The sequence below is a fragment of the Mobula birostris genome, chromosome 7, assembly GCF_030028105.1.
Source record: "Mobula birostris isolate sMobBir1 chromosome 7, sMobBir1.hap1, whole genome shotgun sequence".
Classification (NCBI taxonomy): domain Eukaryota; kingdom Metazoa; phylum Chordata; class Chondrichthyes; order Myliobatiformes; family Myliobatidae; genus Mobula; species Mobula birostris.
In genome coordinates this window covers 78,832,135-78,850,355 of record NC_092376.1, presented here as the reverse complement: position 1 = coordinate 78,850,355, position 18,221 = coordinate 78,832,135, and the positions used below count along the sequence as shown (strand labels likewise).

At 38.8% G+C, this 18,221-nt stretch overlaps 1 protein-coding gene across 1 annotated transcript in view; it reads right to left on the bottom strand.

Moving 5' to 3' along the window:
- The window catches only part of LOC140200768 (protein diaphanous homolog 3-like), a 560,350-nt gene that overhangs the window by 450,009 nt on the left and 92,120 nt on the right, over nucleotides 1-18,221 (bottom strand). Inside the window, exons 6-7 of the mRNA XM_072264370.1 lie at nucleotides 1,677-1,751; nucleotides 853-922 (exon numbers count right to left, since the gene is read on the bottom strand). Of these exons, the coding sequence (XP_072120471.1) occupies nucleotides 853-922; nucleotides 1,677-1,751 (145 nt within the window). The remainder of the gene's footprint in view (nucleotides 1-852; nucleotides 923-1,676; nucleotides 1,752-18,221) is intronic.

The following is an 18,221-nucleotide window of genomic DNA, read 5'->3' as shown; positions in this document are numbered from 1 at the left end:
TATCTCCCCCTGGTGCCCCTCCCTCTTCCTTCCCTCCCAAGTTTCACTCTCCTCTCCTATCAGATTCCTTCTCATCCAGCCATTTACCTTTTCCACCTATCACCTCCCAGCTTCTTACTTCATTCTCCTCCCCCCCCCCCCGCTTCACCAAACACCTTTAGGTAACCCATGCTCCCTGTTCTCATTTTTCACCACTTCTCATTCCCCAACTACCCACTCCATGTTCCCCTCTCCTGACCTTTTCCATCTGCCCATCATCTCTGCCATAAATAGCTTGGCTTATCACCTTCCTTACTTGTCAGTTTCCTTACCTGTAGTCTCTTGCTTCCAGTTATCACCTTCTAGCATCCATCTCAACTTCCACCTTCTCTTCCCTCCACATGGCTCCATCCTTGTCTTCTTTTTCTTCACCAGTCTCCACTACCAGCCAGTCTCCTGACTCCACCCTACTCCTTAGCCTAACTGTTTCCATTTGCCTATCAACTGCCTCGTCTCACCTCCCCCCCCGCACCCGCCACCGCTCTCACTTCTTCATACTAGCTATCTCCCCTCTAAACTCTCAACTCTGATGCAGGCTGCAACCTAAAACATTGACTATTTTCTTTTGCCTTTACAGATGCTGCCTGACTGTTGAGTTCCTCCAACAGCCTTTTGCTCTCAGTTCCTCTTCAATGGACAATCATTGATTATTTTATATAATCAAGTTCAAAAGGCCAGTATAGAACCTGAAAGCCTTAAAAGGCAAAAGTATTACTCTACAACGAAGATCTGGAAAATATGAGCTATTACATATGGAAAATCTAAAATTAGCTCAAAAGTTAGGGCAACAAAACTTCTGAATAATTCAGTTACCTTATTGTTCATGAATGCCCTCAAACACTGAATCACTTTATGTTGACTCTTGAAGTCATTTTTTTCTTTACTGTCAAAAGCAGAAAATTAAAAAAATTGCAGTTATTATGATTATGAGGACACGCAGTCCCCTTTTATTGTCATTTAGTAATGCATGCATTAAGAAATGATAAAAATGTTTTTCTAGAATATTACGAAAACACACGACAAACCGACTTAAAAACTAACAAAAAACACATAATTATAACACATAGTTACAACAGTGCAAAGCAATACCGTAATTTGATAAGAACAGACCATGGCACAGTAAAAGTCTCAGAGTCTCTCAAAGTCCCATCATCTCACGCAGACGGTAAACCTCCAGCGCCACAAACTTGCCGGTGCAGCATCCTGGAAGCATCCAACCACAGTCCGACTCCAAGTCTGTCCAAAAAACTCCGAGCCTCTGACCACCTCCCGACACCGATGCACCGAGCACCATCTCTGCCGAGCATTTCGATCCCGGCCCTGGCAACAGGTGATACACAAAGCCAAGAATTTGGGGCCTATGTCTCCGGAGATTGTCGATCACACAGCAGCAGCAGCGGCAGCAAAGCAGGCATTTCAGAAGTTGCTCCAGATATTCCTCTGCGCTTTCACAGCTGTCCCCATCAAATCTGGATTGATGCACAGCCCCCTAGTTACACATATCGATATTCATTCGGCACGGCCGTGTGCGCTGCGTCGCACCACCATCTTCTCCTCCCTCCTCACAGTTTAGAAAGCAAGTACAACCACAATGTGCACATCGGATAAGAAAATGTAACTTTCAAACCTGTACTCACTGCTTTTTATCAAGCAATTTCTCCAGGACATCCAACAGCTGACCCAAACCTTCATTTCCAAAGCTCTCGACCCAACTGGGGAAAAAATTTAATACATTTAAAAACCTTTTGAAATATGGAAAGAGAGATAAATCAGAGCAGACAACTGAACATTCTTCAATCCAATTCAATTTGAAGAATCTTTGATTTTGAAATTTCCACTTCAGTAAACTTCAGTTAGAATGCATTAAGCCATATACACATTTATATAATGCTCATTAAGATGAATCGTGCTTTAAACTGCATAATACCTTTGATAATCATTATTTTAAAATCTTTAAATTGATCAATTCCAATACTTCAATTCAAAACTCAATATCTTCTCTGTGGTACAACCTGTTGTTCTTCACGGCTTGTAGCGCATCGGACTTCAACCTTGCCAATTTGTTAGCGTTTGTCTGTTTTCGTTTTTATGAGGCCAAGTTGCTCGCTCAACGTGCAACCCAGCACAAGTAGAAATTGTGCAAGGAACTGGCCAGATTTGAGCCCAGGATCACTCACCTCGAAGTCCAGTGTGGGTGCACTGCACTACCAGCCAGCTACCTGTGGTACAACTGCTTCAACCAAAATAGAATTACAAGAAAGAAAACTTACTTAAAAATGTAGTATGCAGTTTGCTCACTTGGAATGAAATTGAATTGCAGAGCTTTATTACAAGGGTTGCATGCAAGTAAAATGTTTTCTGAAGCAAATTTACTACGCATCTTCCAAATCCATCTTTGTTTCTGACGCAAAGGTTTTTATGAATTTCGCAATATTTCAAATTGATAGTATCTGTAGCAGCTAATTTCACTGTGCAAAGTTACAATGTATGAACAAACGTCTCAAACAAAAATGAAAAAAGAAATATTTGATTCTGCACTCAACTCAGATATTACTTAAGTTTCACACAGATTCATTAAAAAATATTGTGACATTCTGGGTGAGGGCGTGGTCGACAGCCTTCCCCTGCATTTCTAATGACCAGTACTGTTTATTGTTCTTGGGTTAAAGTGCTTTTGTGGGATTATGGTGGGAAGTTCCAGTTCATTTATTGATACATTTTAGCTTGGGTTATACAGTTATTTGCTTGTGTGTTTGTGGGTCACCCTAACTGTAACCGTGGTGTGTGATGGTCACCTCCCCGTCGGTGTGAGACTGGTTGGATTCACCCTCTGGGTCATGGTGCCCGGTCTGTTTGTGTCTATCACAATAAAACTGTTCGGAGGGGCCGAGGCATGCAATAAGAACTGGCAGGAGTGGACTGCCAAGGTGAAACAGAAAGTGGGACTGTGGGGAGGGCGCTCTCTATTGATAACGGGCAAGAACCTGGTCACCAGGTGTGAGGTGCTCTCAGGGCTGCTGTACTTGGCGCAAGTGTGGCCCATCCCCCGCTCCTACAGCTCGGAAATCACCCGAGCAGTCTTTGGATTCATCTGGGGATCCAAGATGGAGCAGGTTAGTCGGGCCACTATGCACAAGTCCCTGGACAATGGGGGCAAAATCGTTCCCAATGTCGCCCTCACCCTGATAGCCAGCTTCGTGTGTGGCTGAATCAGGTTGTGTGTAGAACCCAGATATGTGGGCACCAAGTACCACTATGTGCCCAGGTTCTACCTGTCACCTTTGCTACGAAGGATGGGTCTGGCCCCACTCCCGCACGATGCCCAGTCAGCTGGTCATTGCCGCCATACCTGTCCTTCATTAAAAAAAAGTTCTTCCAGGTCAATGCCTTTGACCACAGGGCCATCAGGCAGTGATCGGCACATAATGTCCTGCAGGCATTGCAGGAGAAGGACGTGATGGACACAGTGGGGTGGTTCCCTGAGCAGACCGTCCAGTTCATCTGGCAAAATGCCTCATCGCCAGACCTCACCAACAAGCACCAGGACCTCGCCTGGCTGGTGGTGAGAGGGGCCCTCCCAGTCAGATCCCTCCTGTAAGACCAGAACGTCATCTCCGCACCCCACTGCCCACGGGAGGACTGCAGAGAGGAGCAGTCTGTGACCCACCTCTTTACACACTGCGGGTTCGCAGAGGTGTGGAGGAGGATGAAAGGGACAGTGTCACGTTTCATCCCCAGCAGCTGCGTACCAGAGGACTCTCTGATCTACGGGCTGTTCCTGGGGACGTATACGGAGACCAACATTTGGTGCTGCTGTCAGATCATCAACTCGGTGAAAGACGCTCTTTGGTCGGCCCGAAACTTGATGATCTACCAGCACATGAAGATGTCCGTGGGAGAATGCTGCCGACTGGCACATTCTCGACTGCAGGAGTACGTGCTGAGGGACGCACTGAAACTTGATGCAGCCACCGCAAGGGCCCGGTGGGGAAGGACCACGCTTGAGAGTTCTTCTCCCGCGGGAGTGGGAGGGGTTGGGTGGTAGGGAGTATACCCCTCAACAATGGTGTGGAAAGATGAAACCACAGAGCGGGTGGCTAAAAGTGTGGAAATGTAAAGCCCGTAATGGAAGCATCTGTAAAGGATTGAGAGTCATTGAATGGTTTATTGTACATAATTTTATTTTTGAATAAAGTATATTTTGAAATAAAAAAAAATAAATCTGTTGTTAAGTTAAAGAGCTTTCTCGTCTGTCGTTATGGACCATATGCTCAACACAATATGAAAGATTCTTCCACAAGACAAGTTCTAATTTCATTTTGTAAGATGTGTGACTAAATGCTCAGGAATGCAACATGATTGCTGCAGTAAGGAACATTATATTTCTTGCTTTCTACTCTGAAATTGTGCATTTCTATATGGTATTCACAATGAATACAGAATTTGTAATGTGTTTATTTATTGAGCAAAAAGTTTAGATCAAAACCATCGATATTTCTGATATGTCTCATTAGCCTTACCCAGAAAAATAAAAAGATGCCACAAAAATAAGATGTACAGAGAGCATTGACAAGAGCATTCAAGAAATCAGAATCTTGCATAGCCCATTACTGGCACACAGCTTGTTTACCAGCAATCACAAAGATCAACATGCTTGCCAGCATGCTAATCATTAGATTCTGGAAAATAATCAGTTATGAAGCTCTGCAAGGAGCTATCCTTAGTTAATACCAATGTGTTACAGAATGAAAACAAAGCAAGTTTTATTTTATTCTTGACCTTAATTGAGAGATATATTTTAATATTTGAAACCAGAGCTTTAGTTGCTGATATATTTGAATTTACAGTATCAACTGCAAATCATTTTATAGAACCCTGTTTATAAACTGAAAGTGCTGCAGTTTAACTATTCAATTGTATTTCAAATTTGATAAAACCAAATTAACATTGCTAGTCTAAGATGATAAGATGTGAAGGTGTGGCAGAAGTTTGGGTATCCTGTCAATTCAAGCTGAGAGGGAAAAGAAATCTCAAATCCCAGAGGAAAGTTACCAAAGTTTTGCAAAATCTGGTCAATGTACAGAAATGCATTATGAGGATGAGTTATGGAGAGAGGTTGAACAAGTTGGGATTTGTTTCATTGGAGCACAGGAGAATGAGGGATGAAAGGGTTACCGTATGAGGAACGTCTGGCAGCTCTTGGGCTATATTCCCTGGAGTTCAGAAGGATGAGGGAGGATCTCATAGAAACATTCCAAATGTTAAAAGGCCTGAATAGATGAGATATGGCAAAGTTATTTCCCATGGCAGGGGAGTCTAGGACAAGAGGGCACAACTTCAGGATTGGAGGACGTCCATTTGGAACAGAGGTGCAGACAAATTACTGTAGTCAGAGGGTGGTAAATCTGTGGAATTTGTTGCGACGAGCGACTGTGGAGGTCAAGTCACTGGGTGCATTTAGGCAGAAATAGATAGGTTCTTGATTAGCCAGGGCATCAAAGGGTATGGAGAGAAGGCAGGGGAGTGGCGATAACTGGAAGAATTAGATCAGCCCATGATTGAATGGTAGAGCAGACTCGATGGGCCGAATAGCCTACTTCTGAACTGTGGGGGGCAGGGATAGTGTGTCCCAGGTTAGGGAATCAAAAAAGAGAGAGCATTGGTTTAATGTGAGAAAGGAGAGATTTAATAGGAACCTGGGCATGGTATGTAAATGCAACAAACTGCCAGAAGTAGTGATGGACACAAATATATTAACAACATTTAAAATCTATTTGGATAAATATATAGGTAAGATGCTCCATGATTTCTCACCTCGTACACCAACTTTTCATTCTCACCATTACAAACTATACCTTCAGTTTTCTTGGATACGATTTTTAAATCTCTCTCCAAAATCTTCCCAGACTACAACCATTCTCTCTCTAAATCTTTCTGGTAAAGTACACTGCTGTAACACCCAAGGACACTGCACCCTTTAAAAAGAATTTCAGGTTCATGTATATACAACTTATCATCACTTAATGAACATGAGAAGAAAAATAAGTCGAAAGAATGGATATTATTCTAAGCATTCCTTCCAATACTTAGTCAATTGAGCAGGAAAGTTGCTGCACAATGTATATAATGAAAAAATAGTAATTCTGTAGGAACTTAAGAATTTGAATCAGGCAATCAGAAGTACACATTACAACTTCCCTACCCTTCAATGAGATCATAATAGTTCAATAGTTACAGTCAATATCAGAGAAATGTATACTACATCCTGAAATTCTTTTTCTTCACAAAGAATGAGTGACAGTAAAAACAGTAGAACTCCAAAGACCCTCTACTCCCCTCTCCCACGCACAAGCAGCAAAGCAATGACCCCTACCCACTTCCACAAAAAGCATCAGCACCTTCCACCCACCAGGCTGGCAATAGCAAGGCTTCCAATGAAGGCCATGATCTGTAGTACACAAAAACTAATTGTTCACCCAACAACTCGATATGCCACAGGCTCTCTTGCTCCCTAATAAAGGGAAAAAGAGTTGGCAGCTTTCACAGCGTGAGGGGAAACATAGCAAAACAACTCACTGATTTAACATCTCACCTGAGCTCAACTTTCCTGCATGAACCCATAACCCTCAATTATTTTGATATACAAAATTTAATGGCATACCTTAATGCCACCTTTCTGCAATAACCAATTTCATTAATATCCAAAATCTATTAATCTTTATTAAGAAATACATTAAATTAAATTTGAGATAAGTGAGAAAGCTAATAATATTTTAAACCATTTAAAAATGGTAAGTAACACGCTGTAGGGTTTCACTGCTGTGTAACATGCTGTAAAGTTTCACTAATAATGTAATGGTTTCTCTGTAGCAGCAATGTTTGGGTTATGACTTCAGATAACGGGGTTTGAAATGCTGTTGTTCTTTCTAGTGAGCTGGAAGAGAGATTTTCGTGGTCTTTTGCCGGGGAGAGATGAGGAGAGAAGGCACGAATGGAGAGAGTTGGTAGACCTCCGGACAGGGTGGACTTGGAGTGAGGGTCCGAAGGGCAGCAATAATCGGCTTATCAGTGAGCTCCAACTTTGCACAACAGACTGTTTAATAAGATTGGGCCCTTTTTTTTTCCATTTCTTTACTAACTATATAGTCAAAGTAAGAATTATAAAGCTTAAACGTTTAAACACATAATGTGTACAGTTGGTAATTTCAGGGTACTGATTTTTAACATCCAGCATCCACCCAAACAAGACTTAAGTTTGGTCGGGCCAGGGGCTATCACCCTCTACATAAGCCGCTAGCCGAAGCGAGAGTTACAGATGCAACTAGATTCCATCTAAACCTTACACCTGCCAGCCCTAGACCTGTACAGTATTCTACCAGACATTGAATGATTAAGCCTTCATGATTTAAATTATGAAACATATTTTTGTTAATGACCCAAATGACCAAAGCTCAAAAATGCACAAAAAAAATTAAGATGTGTTTACAAAATTTCTCACTTGAAATACATTGAAATAAATTGAATAATTGTCCCACCCATTAGTACATTAAAATGAAGCAATTTTGTTTCATTAAATTTACACAAATTCCTACATTATTGATTGAATGGTTCCCAAACAAAAGTGTACAATAGAAACCTGATCTATTGAGATCTGTCATTAGATTGAAGCTGCATGAAAAGTCTTTTCTACTTCAGTATTTGGTGAAGACATCATAATAATCAATAGATTGCTTAGAGGCAAACCCTGCATCCCTGCATTATAGCTATTGAAACATCAGAAATTCATCTTTGAATAATTCACAAAACTCTTCCCAAAAATTTAAGGAACTCAATAAAATTCACTCTCAGAATTTATGTGAAAAAATGACAATAAAACAACAATTTTTTGTCAACTCTCATTTTTAGTGCACGTGCAATTTGCATGAGGAAAATCAGGAAACAGCCCATGAAGAAAGTGATTGCTATTGATCACGATGGGAAGTGATTTATATGGATCCGTATAAACTTATAAAAGTTCTTTCAATACTTCAATACAATTTCTCTAGTAAGAGAAGTAGGCAGTATTACAGCCTTTCCCAGTTCCTCGACAAAATAAGTGATAAATTACAAATTTGTCAAGTTGTTTCATTTATTAAAGACATTATTTTGAGACAGGCAATTCCAAATAGAATGAGAATTTTATAAAATAGCAACAGATATTTATAAATTGTCATCGAAAGATATTAGGGAACATCAGAATATGAAGGATTATCTGGATTAAGGTCACAGATGAGTCATGATCGAACAAGTTTCACAGCTTCATATTCTCCATTATATAAAAGGCAGCAATTCCGCCTTTCGTCAAATTATCTCCATTGATACAATTCCCCTATTCACTTCCCTATCAACTTTTCTCTCTAATGTGCCAATCAACTCACATCAATTTTCCTACCTGCCACACACACGCACGCACAGGCTAAACCCAGGTCAGTAATACAGTAGCTCAAACTGCTGAGCCACTTTGCCACCCAAATGATAAGACAATGCATCAGACTGAGGGTTTCTTCAGGATTTCGGTCAGGAACATCTTCACTATATACATCTTTAAGGGGGAATTTGAAAATCATACTTGCAGATCAACAAGCTCAGTCAATAGCAGAATATGCTCAAGTATATTGTCTCTATCCCTGCTTCTATATTCATCTTGTCCAGTGTTAAGTCCTTAAAAAGATCACCCATGCATTTCTAAGAGATAACTAGCAATACAATTTGTAATACAAAGGAATAGCCAAGTTCTTGCAATCGCTCAGCATCCTGCTGCTCTCATTTGGTCAACTGTTAATCGCTCATAATTGGCATTCAGCAAGAAAAATTAAATTCAAATAATTCAGTTTACTATTGTCACATGCACTGAGATACAGTGAAAAACTGTTTCAATACCAGTAAATACAGAATAGTTCATCACATCAGTGCATTGAGAGAGTACAAGCAAATAACGATAAAAGAACAGCTGCGCTCACCACTGGCAACACAGTGCATTCTCAATAAAGATAAAGTAATGCCTTTGGCAAAAACTTCATCCTTTCCTCCAATATGGTGCAATATGGCATCAGTTGATATCATCCTCTTGAATTTCATCAGTAATAAACCAGCAGTGAAATACAAATATTCCTCACGGACGACAAAGAAAGAATCAACATACACCACTTTGATAAAGTTGCTAAATATCATGCAAAGTTCTAAATCAGACTGCAGTGTATATATGTGATCTCAGTAGATGCTGAAATACCAAAATATCTTGGTACTATTTAAGACACTTCATGTGCCAACAAAAATAATCACAATTGATTGCTCAACCTAAAAATTAATTAAAGTTGAATAATTATAGAATATAAATTTTTGAATAGTCAAAATGAAACATCTAGACCTAGAAATCATCTGGTCCCTGTCAGAAAAAGAAATTTTACAAGGAATATTATTGCACTGCACCATTAACTACTTCTGTATAAATTAATCAGAGTTAACTGCATTTGGGGGGTGGGGGGTGGAGAGATTTCCATGCACCCAAGCCTGTTTTCTTGCTGTCTAGTTTACTCAAATGGTATCAACACTGCAGTGTTCAACATTAATTTCTAGAGAAATTTTCAGTATCAATAGTCTGAATCATAACTGTACCCTCAAAACAAACTACAGCTTCTAAGACTGAAGACTCAAAATTAACTTTCCAGGAGTCAGTCATAGCCCTCTTGCAGACACAATGCTGCACAACTCTGTACAAAACTAGGGGACCCGGTCAGCATAACTCCTTCTCAGACAGATCCTGAAGGTCAAGAATGACTTGTTTTAATCCTGTTCTGAGGGTTCAAAGAAGGATGAAGAGACTAACATCGGACTCCCAAACACAAGAAGAGGTGAGGGAAGATGATACCTAACAAGACTAGTGTACTTACAGTTTGGACAGTAGTATGCTGCTGTAGCTATTTACACAGGGTGATGTGCTCCCAATGATCAAACTAGAGGTCTTCATTCCACCCACCTCCCTCCGATTGTTTTATTTATAGAAATCAATTCTACATAAATTCTTCCTATGATGAACTCTTAAATATCTGTGCTTTGACTCCAGTGTCAGCTATGTGAACTACCCATCAAAGGCAAAGTTTGGATCTCTTACTGCTTGGTAAGGACGTAGACATTTGCATACGATGTTGAAGCATTTTGCAGAGACAGTATTAGTGATACCTCTCCAGTATTTACTTTTATTTTATTTTTTACTTTGGCAATACAGCGCGGAACAAACCATTCAGTTCCCGGAAACACGCTGATTTAGCCCTACCCTAATCACAGGTCAATTTACAATGACCAATCAACCTACTAACTGGGTTTCAGCCCAAAACGTCGACTGTACTTTTTTCCTCATACTGTGCTGCCTGGCCTGCTGAGTTCCTCCAACGTTTTGCGTGTGTTGCTCAGATTTCCAGCATCTGCAGATTTTCTCGTTTGTAACCTACTGGTATGTCTGGAATGTGGGAGGAAACCAGAGCACCTGGAGAAAACCCACACACTTCACAGGAAAGATATACAAACAACCTTACAGAAGACACCAAGATTTAACTCTGAACTGCGATGCCCCGAGCTGTAATAATGTTGCATTAACCCTGACACCCATTTAGTTGATACTTCGCAACTGTAGTGATATTCATGCAATGGTATTAAGTCTTAAGAATTGGCAATGGACTTAGGCTTAAATGGGAAACTGACTGTTTTACAGCCTCCCGACATTTTGAAACCGTCATGGCATAAAATAAATTGTAACTCAATTAAAATTGGCTTTTGCTTTATCCTCACAGACTTCTGCTACAGGTAATCCATGTCCAAGTTGGCACTGCAGGGCAGAGCTGCTGGGCTTGGAAGTATTAACATTCAAACGCTTTATTCATCAAGCAAGCTGAAGGCAGTGTTGAAGCAAAGGCAAATTTATTATCAATCACAGCCATTGATAAGAGGTACCCAAACACTAGCCCAGATTTGCAATGTTTTCAAGGTGACATCATGATTCTTTAATTTTAGATGTCAAACAAAAGCAGGCTGATTAAATTATTTTTGTGAATGTTAATTGTAAATCCTATTCTCTTACTTGCTTCAGTAAATGCAATGAATTTTCGATCTCCATGTGTGCATATACATACAACCATCACCTCTGTGTTGCACAGAATGATCTTGGTTCTGCAGCAGAGATGACAGACTCAAAGACAACCCATATATTGTTTAGATCAAGAGTTCCCAACCGAATAGTAACATTAATTTTGTTTATATATATATATAATTTTTTTTGTTGCGGGGGAGCTGGAAGAAGCACTGACCAATTGCTACACTAATCATGTGTGCAAGCGTGGCTTTAGCCACGACCCGCAAAATGGAGGGGGGTAGTGTTGTGTGTCTTTTCATTCACAACATTAGTATTTTGTTTTTTCTTTTTCTGTATCTTTTCTATCTTTTTCTTTCTTTTTGCCTGCAGGGTTGGGAGGGGAACACATAGCAACATGGTGAAGTTCAAAGAGATTCCCCAAGGAACTATGAGAGTTGAGATGATAAGTAATGTTTTAGATTGGAGTAACTTTGTTAAGAATAATGACTAATTTATTGAATTTTTTGAGTTTTAATGTTATTGGGCTTAATGGACCAGTGAAAAGAAAAAGAATCTTAACACATATTAAGAAAATGAAGATAGATTTAGCCTTTTTACAGGAAACGCATTTAACAGAAACAGAACATCAGAAACTAAAGAGATCGGGTGGGTAGTGTTGTTGCGGCTTCATTTAATTCAAAAGCGAGGGGAGTAGCAATTTTGATCAATAAAACGTTACCAATTAGAATACAAAATGTAATAACCAACTCTGCGGGGAGATACGTGATTATACATTGTCAACTTTTCTCTGAATTATGGACATTTATGAATATTTATGCACCAAATGAAAACGATGCAAAATTCATACAAGAAGCTTTTTTGAATTTGGCGGATGCACATGAAAAAGTATTAATTGGAGGAGACTTCAATTTTTGCTTAGACCCAATCTTAGATAGATCAACTAAGGCTGTTATAAAATCGAAGGTAGTAAATCTAACTTTATCATTGATGAAAGATTTAAATTTGATTGATATATGGAGAAGAATCAATCCTAAAGAAAGAGACTATTCGTTCTATTCTCATAGACATAAAACTTACTCAAGGATAGATTTTTTTTCTATTATCAATGCATATTCAACACAGAATGAAAAATATGGAATATAAAGCAAGAATATTGTCAGATCATTCTCCTTTATTAATGACAATAATAATGACTGATAAGGAAGAAGTGGTTTATAGATGGAGATTTAATTCAACATAATTAAAGCGTCAAGATTTTTGTGATTTTATGAAAAAGCAGATCCAGTTTTTTTTTGGATACAAATTTTCATTCAGTGGATGATAAATTTATATTGTGGGATGCGATGAAAGCATATCTTAGGGGCCAGATAATAAGCTATACGTCTAAAATTAAGAAAGAATATATGGCAGAACTAGATCAATTGGAAAAAGAGATTACGAAATTAGAAAAAGAATCTCAAAGATATATGTTGGAAGAAAAACGAAGGCAACTTGTCAATAAGAAGTTACAATATAATACGCTTCAGACATATAGAATGGAAAAAGCAATTATAAGAACTAAGCAAAGGTATTATGAGTTAGGTGAGAGAGCACATAAAATTCTTGCCTGGCAATTGAAAACAGAACAAGCTTCCAAAACAATAAATGCAATTAGAACAAGTGCAAATAAAATATCTTATAAACCTCTTGAAATAAATGAAACCTTTAAAAGTTTCTATTCTGAATTATATCAATCAGAATCACAAAATGATGTTAATGAGATAGAAGCAACACACATCAAAGTTGCTGGTGAACGCAGCAGGCCAGGCAGCATCTGTAGGAAGAGGTGCAGTCGACGTTTCAGGCCGAGACCCTTCGTCAGGACTAACTGAAGGAAGAGTGAGTAAGGGATTTGAAAGTTGGAGGGGGAGGGGGAGATCCAAAATGATAGAAGAAGACAGGAGGGGGAGGGATGGAGCCAAGAGCTGGACAGGTGATTGGTAAAAGGGGATACGAGAGGATCATGGGACAGGAGGTCCGGGAAGAAAGAGTGGGGGGGGGGGACCCAGAGGATGGGCAAGAGGTATATTCAGAGGGACAGAGGGAGAAAAAGGATAGTGAGAGAAAGAATGTGTGCATAAAAATAAGTAACAGATGGGGTATGAGGGGGAGGTGGGGCCTAGCGGAATATAAGGTGTTGTTCCTCCAACCTGAGTGTGGCTTCATCTTTACAGTAGAGGAGGCCATGGATAGACATGTCAGAATGGGAATGGGATGTGGAATTAAAATGTGTGGCCACTGGGAGATCCTGCTTTCTCTGGCGGACAGAGCGTAGGTGTTCAGCAAAGCGGTCGCCCAGTCTGCGTCGGGTCTCGCCAATATATAAAAGGCCACATCGGGAGCACCGGACGCAGTATATCACCCCAGTCGACTCACAGGTGAAGTGTTGCCTCACCTGGAAGGACTGTTTGGGGCCCTGAATGGTGGTAAGGGAGGAAGTGTAAGGGCATGTGTAGCACTTGTTCCGCTTGCATGGATAAGTGCCAGGAGGGAGATCAGTGGGGAGGGATGGGGGGGACGAATGGACAAGGGAGTTGTGTAGAGAGCAATCCCTGCGGAATGCAGGGGGGGGTGGAGGGAAAGATGTGCTTAGTGGTGGGATCCCGTTGGAGGTGGCGGAAGTTACGGAGAATAATATGTTGGACCCGGAGGCTGGTGGGGTGGTAGGTGAGGACCAGGGGAACCCTATTCCTAGTGGGGTGGCGGGAGGATGGAGTGAGAGCAGATGTACGTGAAATGGGGGAGATGCGTTTAAGAGCAGAGTTGATAGTGGAGGAAGGGAAGCCCCTTTCTTTAAAAAATGAAGACATCTCCCTCGTCCTAGAATGAAAAGCCTCATCCTGAGAGCAGATGCGGCAGAGACGGAGGAATTGCGAGAAGGGGATGGCGTTTTTGCAAGAGACAGGGTGAGAAGAGGAATAGTCCAGATAGCTGTGAGAGTCAGTAGGCTTATAGTAGACATCAGTGGATAAGCTGTCTCCAGAGACAGAGACAGAAAGATCTAGAAAGGGGAGGGAGGTGTCGGAAATGGACCAGGTAAACTTGAGGGCAGGGTTAAAGTTGGAGGCAAAGTTAATAAAGTCAACGAGTTCTGCATGCGTGCAGGAAGCAGCGCCAATGCAGTCATCGATGTAGCGAAGGAAAAGTGGGGGACAGATACCAGAATAGGCACGGAACATAAATTGTTCCACAAACCCAACAAAAAGGCAGGCATAGCTAGGACCCATACAGGTGCCCATAGCTACACCTTTAGTTTGGAGGAAGTGGGAGGAGCCAAAGGAGAAATTATTAAGAGTAAGGACTAATTCCGCTGGACGGAGCAGAGTGGTGGTAGAGGGGAACTGATTAGGTCTGGAATCCAAAAAGAAGCGTAGAGCTTTGAGACCTTCCTGATGGGGGATGGAAGTATATAAGGACTGGACATCCATGGTGAAAATAAAGCGGTGATAATGAGATAGAAAGGTTTTTATCACAAGTAACTCTTCCAAAATTGAACTCGGAAGAACAGAAGGGATTAGATATGCCTTTTACATTAAAAGAAGTTGAAGAAGCTTTAGGATCACTTCAAAGTAATAAATCTCCAGGAGAAGATGGTTTTCCACCTGAATTTTATAAAAAGTTTAGAGATTTATTATTTCCTCTCTTTATGGAGTTAATACGTCAAGCAGAAAAAACACAAACTCCCAGAATCTTTTTCAACAGCGATTGTAATAGCATTGCCAAAGAAAGACAGAGACCCTATGAAACCAACATTATACAGGCCTATTTCTTTATTGAATACTGATTATAGAATAATAGCAAAAATTTTATCGAATAGATTATCTAAATACTTAGCAAAATTAATACATATGGATCAAACAGGATTTATTAAAAATAGACAATTGGCAGATAATATAACTCGGCTACTCAGTATAATTCATTTGGCACAAAAAAGGGACGAGAAGAGTATAGTAGTAGCCTTGGATGCAAAAAAAGTATTTGATAGATTAGAATGGGATTTTTTATTTAAAGTATTAGAAAAATATGGGTTAGGAATATCTTTTATAAATTGGATTAAAATTTTAAATTCTAACCCTAAGGCTAAAGTAGTGACAAACTCTCAAATTTCAACACCATTCCAGTTAAAAAGGTCAACTAGACAAGGTTGTCCATTATCACCTGCTTTATTTGTACTGGCGATAGAGCCATTAGCAGAACTAATCAGAATTGATCCAGATATTATGGGTTTTAGAGTTAATCAGGAGGAATATAAAATTAATCTTTTGATTAATGATGTTTTGATTTACTTAACAAACCCACAACATTCGTTACATAAATTATCTTCTAGATTGGATGAATATGGGAAGGTATCAGGTTATAAAATAAATTGGGATAAAAGTGAAATTTTACCTCTTACTAAAGGAGACTATAGTCAATGTCGGTTAGCAACCCAATTTAGATGGCCGGTAAATGGTACAAAGTATTTAGGTATAAGACTTGATAATGATGTAAAGAATTTATATAAATTTAATTATTTACCACTATTGAAAAAAATTCAAGAAGATCTTGACAAATGGATGATACTACCAATAACATTAGTGGGTAGAGTCAATGTTGTAAAAATGAACATATTTCCTAGATTACAGTATTTGTTTCAAACATTACCAATACAATTGCCACAGAAATTTTTTCAAGAGTTAAATAAATGTGTGAGAAAATTTCTTTGGAAAGGTAAAATGTCAAGAATATCATTGGAAAAATTGACATGTAAATTTGAATTAGGTGGGTTACAACTTCCAAACGTTAAGGATTATTATAAAGCAAATCAACTTAGATTTATTGCATCTTTCTTTGATGATCGAAAACCAGCATGGATTAAAATAGAATTAGACAAGATAGGAGAAAATAGACCTGAAGATTTTATATATAAATGGGAATCTAAATGGATGCGGGAAAAGAAAGAATCTCCTATATTAATACATTTGATTGATCTATGGAATAAGATAAATGTTGATAATGAATACAGAAATCTTTATTAGCAAGGAGACCTTTGTTCCAAAACAGACTTATTCCTTTTACAATGGACAATCAACTTTTATATAATTGGTACCAAAAAGGGATTAGATCTATAGGAGATTGTTATGAACGAGGTATATTGATGTCATTTGAACAACTAAAGGATAAATATAAAATATCAAATAACACTTTCTTTTGTTACCTTCAATTAAGGGCTTACTTAAAAGGTAAGCTGGGTCAAACAATGTTTTTGCCAAAACCTAATGAAATTGAAACTTTAATTCAAAAAGGGAAAAGTAAAAAACTTATTTCTTGTATGTATAATTTGATTCAAAAACAGACAATTAAACAAGGAATCCATAAGTCAAAACAAAAATGGGAAACAGATCTCAATATTAATATTGATGAAACAAATTGGTTCTGTCTTGACAGTATGACAAATACAATAAATGTTCGACTTAGATTAGTACAATATAATTTTTTACACCAATTATATACTACACCACAAAAAATAAATAGATTAAATTCAAATCTATCCGATAAATGCTTTCGGTGTAATCAAGAAATTGGTACTTTCTTACATTCTACTTGGTCTTGTTTTAAAATTCAACCTTTTTGGATAAATTTAAGAGTCTTATTGGAACAAATTACTGGAACTCAACTTCCACATACCCTGTATTATTTCTATTAGGTGATATTGAAGGGATAAAGCCGAAACTTAAATTGAATAAATATCAGAAAGAATTTATAAAAATTGCATTGGCAGTAGCTAAGAAGACTATAGCAGTTACTTGGAAATCTGATTCGTATTTAAGTATGAATTGTTGGAATAATGAAATGGCTAGTTCTATTCCACTCGAAAAAATTACTTATAATTTAAGAGATAAATATGTAACATTTTTGAATATTTGGCGCCCTTATTTACAAAAGATAGGACGGCATATTTAAGTGCTCCGATAAAGATCTTGGTCCCTTGGGGAAAGTAACGAATAAGTATACCAATTTTATTTTGAATTCCATGGAGCATGTGGAAACCTTCTAATACCCAGGCGGCTCTTCTTTTTTTCCTTCTTTTCTTTTTTAGGTAGAACTTTATATGGGGGGGGGGGAGGGTTAAGGGGAGGAGGGAGGGTAGATATTATCTTTTCATGTATTCTTTTTGAAAACTCAATAAAAATTATATTAAAAAAAAGAGTTCCCAACCTGGGATCTATGGAGCCCTTGCTTCAGGGTATTGATCAATGGCATGAAAAAGGTTGGGAACCCCAGATTTAGATTACCTCCACTAGAAGGAATGCCTGAGGTGACAGCGAAAAACATGAGGAGGAACGCTGACGATGAAGTATATTGCCACGCACACTTTTAGCTTCTAGAGGATGTTGGCAAAAACAAAATTAGCATATACCACAATGATGAATCTCACGAGACAGAGTTCTGCCAGGACAGAAGAAGAACCTGAACAATATCTAAAAGATTGGGGGTCGGGGGTGGTGGTGGTGGTAGTGGAGTTGATTTTTTCTGTTAAAAAACATTTCAATTAATACGTGCATTTTCAGGAACATTGCACTCCACTTCCTTCCAACACAGGATATTAAAAGGCATCTTGATCAAGTCAATTGTCAATGAAAAGTTGCATTTTATGCCAACATTGGAAAATACTCATTTTGCACACAATAAACAGATAAGACTATATTTTAATAAAGAAAATTGTATTTAGCATAGTTATCAAATATAAACCTCCATTTTTCTTGTAAAATTTTATTTCGCCAGCCAAACAGATACACAGGCACAAGGTACAATTCTAAACTGGAGTAAAAGTACATGACCAAAATGCATGACAAAATAATAAATCTAGTATCATTTGCGAGAAGGACAGTTTCAAAACAAAATCAAAAAGCAATTTCCTCTCCACTGTCAGAGACATTTATCACCCAAGTCTAAAACAATTATTGAGTGTTGCACCTTCTTCACTTTCAAATATTAGGCAGTGGAACACCAGTTGTACATCCTTTAAGATTTAACA